The 7,639-nt window shown below is 39.5% G+C and overlaps 1 protein-coding gene across 1 annotated transcript in view; it reads right to left on the bottom strand.

The window, feature by feature from the left end:
• Positions 1-337: 337 nt before the first annotated feature.
• SLC30A8 (solute carrier family 30 member 8) overlaps positions 338-7,639 on the bottom strand; it is a 47,351-nt gene continuing 40,049 nt past the window's right edge. Inside the window, exons 7-8 of the mRNA XM_040494857.1 lie at positions 2,507-2,641; positions 338-1,136 (exon numbers count right to left, since the gene is read on the bottom strand). Coding sequence (XP_040350791.1) covers positions 991-1,136; positions 2,507-2,641 — 281 coding nt within the window. The 3' untranslated portion in view covers positions 338-990. The remainder of the gene's footprint in view (positions 1,137-2,506; positions 2,642-7,639) is intronic.

The following is a 7,639-nucleotide window of genomic DNA, read 5'->3' as shown; positions in this document are numbered from 1 at the left end:
TGAGACACCCAGGTGCTCTGAAAAATTGTTTTTGAATGAATGAATAATGATATCGGTTAAATTACTTAACTTCTGTGAGCCTATGTCCTTGTCTCTATAACGATGGTATTAATTGCAACTTTCCAAAGTTGTCACTCAAATGAAATGAGGTGACACATCTGAAAAGCCTAGTACAATACCTGGACAATAGTTGGTATTCCATAAATATTATTTAAGACCTGTGAGTTCTTAATTATTTGACTAAATTATTTTCCATATGATCTGGAATAAGAACTCTGATGCTCTGTGCCTCCTTGTTTTGTTATTAGGTCACACCAAGTGAAAACACTCAAAAAGCAGCAATTTCATAATTTTTCATTTGTCCAGAGCTTTTACACAGAGAAGAAAAATACCATTCAATAGTTTTAGACATGTTAAAACATAATTTGTGAGAAGGAAAGAGGACATTTCTACCCCATTTAGGGAATGGTGATGCTGATAGGGAGTAAAAAGAAACTGCTCCAAATCCTATTATAAACTGACCAGAGAGTCAAGTTCTAGTGGGGTGTTAAGCTTCCAGCATCTCTTTTAACTTAAGCTCTTCCTAGTTTGCTTTTTTCTCCCATTTGAGGAGAATTTTGTGACTTTTCCTGGGCACTGATTCCTAATAAGACTTTCCCAAGTTCAATTTTACCCACTCATCCTCAGGATACATCACTGAAGGGAGATGAACTTTTTATTGCCTGTGGTTACAAACAGCTGTTACTTCAGCCCCAGTCAGGAATAGTCCATACACACATTCCTGTAATTGAACACAGCTACTGATGAGTTGATAATCCAATTGATTAATGAATCTATATGCATCTTCATTCATGGTGGATAAAATGTGCACTGTACTGTATCACGAATTTCTCAAACTTCTTCCTTTGGTTCTTTATTTCTTATATTCTAGAAACTGCAGAGCAGTGTATAGTGGGCCATTGAACTCTGGAAGTTGACATTGTGACTGAACTAGTCCCGGGGTTCTTCACAGAAAAAACAGTCAGGGTCCTGGTCAGCTGGAGATTCCATCTGAATGGTGAGTGAGTGCACAGCAAAGCTATCGTTGAGGACTTTTACAATATCTCTTCGAACAACCTGGCTGTCCCGGCTGGCTGCTGTTGAGAAAGAACCACAGTGAGATGGGCACTGATTGCACACACATGGGTGATGGCTAAATTTCCAGCCTCAGGCACTTTGTCTGTAACCTGGTGGGGAGGGCCACAGGCAGAGCACTTAGGAGAAGCACTCTGGCTCTGATAAACAGTTATATCCACACAGACAAGACAGGGGGAAATTCTAGTGCAGCAAAGTACCCATCACTATGGAAACTCTTCCTGCCCACAGTTCTCTCTTGGGTCTGGCCGTCCTAGAACCTGACCATGGAAAGGGAGATAAGGCCTGAAAAAAGCCAAGACAAAGCTCTGATTTTTTATACAGCCCTTCCCACCAGTCCCCAGAGATCTTTCCGTTGAAGCTCTTGTGTCTAATCAGCATTTATACCAAGACTAGTGATAGGAACAGGGAAGCATTTAGAGCTCCCTACAGACTCTTCTTTGAGCAGGAACCTCACTGCCATCTTCTCTCTCGTCCAAAAGGTATCAGGAAGCTGTAAGATTCCCTCCATAGTAACCTTATTGTTTACTAGATTCTTCCATCTGCAGTGAAATACTGGTGTCGTAGATGCTATAAATTACCTGTAGCCACATCTAAGCCTCTCAGCAAAGCCGAGGATATCGGAGAAAGCATAGTCCTCAAATGCCTGTCGCCAGTGATCCTGTACCCTGCCTCTAAGTAACTTCTTGAATTATTTTTTTAGCAGCCTAACATATCATTTGGTCTGAGCTGTCTCCTGAAGCAGTGAGAGCCTTCCCCTCCCCCACTGCCTATCTCCCCAGCTCTAGGACACATGGTGCACAAATCACATTCTACTTGAGAAAGTACTTTTTTAGAATAAACCCCAAATCCTAAGAATTATCTCACATGGTTACAGAATTTCTAACCATCCAGTGAGGGAATCACCATTAATTCCTACTAGGACATCTTTTAACCTGTTAGAATATTAAGTATGGGACCTAGGTCTCCTTCATTTTTTTAATCTTCTGTAATAGGCAGGGCATCTCAGACACAGGAAATAACTCAATGAAGTTTATTGTTGAGCTCATCCCATTATTTAATTCATCGGGCACCAAGTCAAACAGGTGAGATCTAATTTTCCGAGTTGAAGACCTTGAACTTTGGGTGGCATTTTAGCCATTCATTCTACCCACTACCCTCTGCAGTCTGCTTCAAGGGATGTCCTCAGTATCACTGTTGCCATGATAACGTTGACAAGGGCTTTTTTCAAAGGGCTTTGGTAATAGGAAACACTCCACGGTTGTTTTGACAGGCAACAGACACGGAGGGCAGCTGTACAGAAAGGAGGGAAATTATTGAGTTTACAGGGCAAGGACTGAATTTTGGCAGGGTGTTTACAAAACTCACTGACCTGCAGCAACATGAGCCGAGAGAATCACTTGGTTCATTGCTAGAGACCAGACGTGCAAGCTGTGCACAGACACCACTCCATCCACCGCTAAGATGAGCTCTTTCACATCATCGTAGTTCAGGTTCTTTGGCACACCTGACAAGTGGAAAGGGAGGGAGGCTCTTTGTTATTTAACTAAATACAGCTCATTAACATGGCTAAGAGGGGCTGCAAAATTTTCCCCAGAATTATCAACTTGTCTTCCACTTTTCTGGTTTCTTACTTCAGATGTTTACAAATTAAATTCACCTGACTCTTTCAAAGGGTTCAACATGAAAGACTTTATTATGCAATAACCAACAATAGTAATCATTCTTGATTTTCAGGTGTGTTATTAAACCAACTGAGCTTTTTCTAGTTATTTTTGCATACGCTCTAAAAAGCAAAATGAGGGAACGTGGGATTTGGAATCAAATAATTCCTGGTTAGCACTCTGACCACAACTACCATGAATTTACCCAAATCATGGAACTTCTCTGATCCTCAGCACATCTGTAGTAAAAGAGGGGTGATAAGAGCAATATGTACACTAAATTCTTTGAGGAGAAAATGGGAAAATATCTGTTCTTTGTATACTGCAATGCTACATAATAGTAGTTATCTGACAGGTCACTAACTAAACTGAGTTAATAGATGATCCTAACATTGTAATACCATCTATTTATAGAATTCTTATTTATTTAGGTACATTAGTCAGGGTTTACTGTCTGGGTCATATAAGATCAGAGTTTGACACCATCCTTGCTTCTAAAGGAATGGTATGGGGCACACAGGGAGGGAGGGACCCTGGCAGCCAATCAGCTATTCTTTTGGACTAAAGGAACTGGGGTTTCTCTAGTTTGAAGAAGTGAAGGCTAAGGGAAGAAGGATCACTTTCTTCAAACATTACAAGGACTGTCATTTGGAAGATGAGAGGATATGGAAGTGTTAAGGGTCCTTGCCTTGGCTAGAGAGAGGGCAAGTTAATGGGTGGTTAGGATTGGAAAACACATCAGTTTAACATAAGTTGTTTTATTTTAATCAACCCAACCAGCATAACGATGATAAAGCTATTTTTTTTAAATCAACTCAACCAGAATGACAATGATAAGGCTATTTGATGCAATAACTAAATCCCTGCCAACTAACCCAAAGAGAATGAAAAGATTATTAAGGATGACCACCTTTTAGCTTCTACTTCAATCATATAGACACGATACAAACACCTGGTGTGTTTGATATATACATACACACACACACACACATATATATATATATATATATATATATATATATATATATATATGCCTTAGATTCATTCCAGTCCCCCTAAAGAAAATTAATATGGATGAGCTCTGAAATCGACACACTTTCGATATGGTTGATATGGCTCTCCAACTTGAATGTACATTAGTATCATCAGAGGAGATTTTAGAAATCCTGATCACCAGATTACACCCAAGACCAATTAATCAGACCCTCTGGGGATAAGATGAAGCATCAGTATTTTTATAGCTCATTCGGTGATTCTAACATACAACCAAGGTTGAGAACCATTGCACTAACATTAAGAGCCACTGGGCAGCTGTGCCTTGCAGTAGTTCTCAGGTTTGGCTGCATGTTAAAAAACACAAAACTGGCCCCTACCCCAGTCAATTAAATTGGAATCTCTGGGTATGGGGGGCCTAGGCACAAGTATTTTTAAAAAGCTTCCCAAATGATTATAATGAGCAGCTAGTCAACAATAACTTTAAATTTTTGTTAATGTTTATTAATTTTTGAGAGACAGAGTGCAAGCAGGAGAGGGGCAGAGAGAGAGGAGACACAGAATCTGAAGCAGGCTCCAGGCTCTGAACTGTTAGCACAGAGCCTGAAGCGGGGCTTGAACTCACAAGCCAGGAAAGCATGACCTGAGTGGAGTCGGACAGTTAACCCATTGAGCCACCCAGGTGCCCCAAGAATAACTTTAAAGGACTAAAGGAATAGGGAACCCTTAACCCTCCTTTTTCAGGATTTAAGAACCTTGCTCATGGAGACTTCCTCCTTGAGGCTAATATTAAAATTCTGTACAGTTTGAGTTTAGTTTAATCCCACTTCATATTGTTTCATGGGGTAACAAAGAGCTGGTCAACACGTTCTTTTACTCTGTGAACTCAGGCATTAGAAACAAATTAAAAGAGTTCTCAGAGTAGCCATAGAACGGATTCGTGGTGACATTGTTATATTGTAACATTGTTATATTATAATGATAATAACACACCTTTATTGAGAAACTGCCATATGTCAAGGTTTGTGCTAAGTACTGTATTCATAGTGATTATCTTACTTAGTAGTTCTAAGAACTTTAAGAGCTAATTATCAATGTTACAATTCTTATCTCACTGGGGAGAGGAAGTTGGGAATCAGAGAGGTTAAGAAGCATTGCTTAGGATATATAGATAAGGGAGATGTCAGACTCTAAAGACCAGGCTGTCAGTGTGAAATGTTATGCAAATAGTAGACTCTAAGTATCCCAACCCAAAGCTGACTAATAGGCCTAATGTGTCACCTCTGAGGAGTTTCATTTGACCCTTTGAAGACCTATTGTCATTCATCTAGGACCCTTGAGATGAAATTGCACTATTCCACTACCCCCTTCTCTCTTCCCTCTATTATCTCTTTACTTTTATGGAGAACACAAGTCTACTGTTACTTATTTTACTCTGTAAAATAATATCAACAAACAAGATATGTTCCCACTGGCTTCAGTGCTTCATCATACACTAGAAACTTTTTTTCCTGAGGGAGAGCCTGCAAAACATCAATGCATCCAGGAAAATAACTAATTAGTATTTAAAAAATAATTACCCAAGTTAATAAATATATGCAAAATCACTCAATATCTCTCATAATGAAAGAATTGCATATGGAATCAATAAGATATAGTTTTTCACCTATCATATTACAAAAGAATCAACATTTTGATGATACTCAGTGATGGTGAGGATGTGTGGAAATGTCAAATCCTATTGGTGGGAAAGAAATTGATATGGCGTTTTTGGTAGAAATGGCAACATCTATCAAATTTTTAAATGCACATAACTTTTGAAATAGCAAAGCCACTTCTAGGAGTTATGCCACAGACATACAAGCACTATATACATATATATATATATATATATATATATATATATATGCACACACACACACATATATATATATGCACATGGTAATTACACCATAATTTGTAATATCATCAATAAGCAAGTACATGCATACAGTGTATGTAATACTTTGTACCATGAAAAGGAATAGGGTGTATCTCTATATATGCTCATATGGAAAGACCTCCAAATAAAGAAAGCAAGGTGCAGAGCAAAATTATGTATCAATGCAAAATTCTGTTTGTATAAAAAAAGACGTGTGTGTGTGTGTGTGTGTGTGTGTGTGAATGCACAGATATTTTAGGATGACTTATCAGTAGGTATTACCTCTGAAGAATGGGACTGAAAATTCAAAGGTAAAAAAATGGAAAGACTTTTTATAATTTTATTCCTTTCTATATTTTTATAAAACTTTATTAAGTACAAGTATTATTGTATGCTAACGTAATTTGAAAACCCAGTTTAAAAAATGGGGTACCTGGGTGGCTCAGTTAGTTGGTTAAGGTCTGACTTCGGCTCAGGTCATGATCTCACGGTTCATGGGTTCCAGCCCCGTGTGGGGCTCTGTGCTGACAGCTCAGAGCCTGGAGCCTGTTTCGGATTCTGTGTCTCCCTCTCTCTCTGCCCCTCCCCCGTTCATGCTTTGTCTCTCTCTGTCTCAAAAATAAATAAACATTAAAAAAAAAAAAGCTTCTTCCAGGTAGGAGTTACCTGCCAGCTTCAATAATTAGCTACATTTTCCTGGGGCACCTGGATGGCTCAGTCAGTTAAGCGACTCTTGATTTCGGCTCAGGTCATGATCACACAATTCCTGTGTTGGAGCACTGCACTCAGAGCTCCTGAGGTCTGAGCCAGCTTCAGATCCTCTGTCTTCTGTTCTCTACCCCTCCCCCACTCGCTCTCACACTCTCTTTCAAAAATAAATGTTTACGAAGGTTGTTTTAAGTTAGCTACGTTTTCCTTAAATAAGAAGAGATAATCACCTGAGAAGAGCTATGCTGCGAGACAGGGATGGAAAATACTCATCTCCGATGGATACCCATTTGCCTTTTATCCACCTGTAAGTCAGCAAAGTTCCCTAATAGGAACAACAGCTGCAGCTCAGCGCTTGGCCCTCAGGAAAGGAAATGGATGCATCTGTGACTTGACAAACCAAATATTGTCACCTTCAGAGAGAGGACGTTCATTTGTTAGTGACGCTTGACTCCATCTTGTGATTCACCGTTGTCAGCATCATCATCCTCCAACGTTTATAGTGCCCAAAGGAACAAAACTCTTAAACGTGTACTCAACAGTGAACACTAAGGAAATGTGGGCTTTTGTGAAGGCACGTGCACTCTGAAACTCTATCTGCCTTATGTCAAAAAGTGCTGGACAAAAAAGAAAAGTTCAAGCCAATGTCTGGATATTCTTGATCATCCAACTGCTTAATATGATGCAAACCTCTAATTCTGATGGACTTTTCTAGGTTCCATTCTTGTGCCTTTTGTGTAGTAATCCTTCAGTAGTGTGAAAAGGTCATTCTAGTGGTTTTCAAAGTGTGGTCCCTGGACGAGCAGCATCAGCGTCTTGTTAGAAATTCAAATTCCTAGAGTGCTGTTGCATAGGGGCACTTGTACCCCAATGTTTATAGCAGCACTTTCAACAATAGCCAAATGATGGGAAGAGACTAAATGTCCATCAACTGATGAATGGATAAAGAAGATGTGGTTTATATATACAATGGAATACTACTTGGCAAAGAGGAAGAATGAAATCTGGCCATTTGTAGCAACGTGGATGGAACCGAAGAGTGTTATGCTAAGTGAAATAAGCCAGGCAGAGAAAGACAGATACCATGTTTTCACTCATATGTGGATCCTGAGAAACTTAACAGAAGACCAGGGGTGGGGGAAAGGGGAGAAAAAAAAGTTACAGAGAGGGAAGGTGACAAACCATAAGAGACTCTTAAATACTGAGAACAAACTGAGGG

Source organism: Herpailurus yagouaroundi, unplaced genomic scaffold, assembly GCF_014898765.1.
Source record: "Herpailurus yagouaroundi ecotype Mexico unplaced genomic scaffold, PumYag 186, whole genome shotgun sequence".
NCBI lineage: Eukaryota > Metazoa > Chordata > Mammalia > Carnivora > Felidae > Herpailurus > Herpailurus yagouaroundi.
The sequence above is the reverse complement of the archived record's forward strand: the minus strand, read 5'-3'. Positions and strand labels throughout refer to the sequence as shown.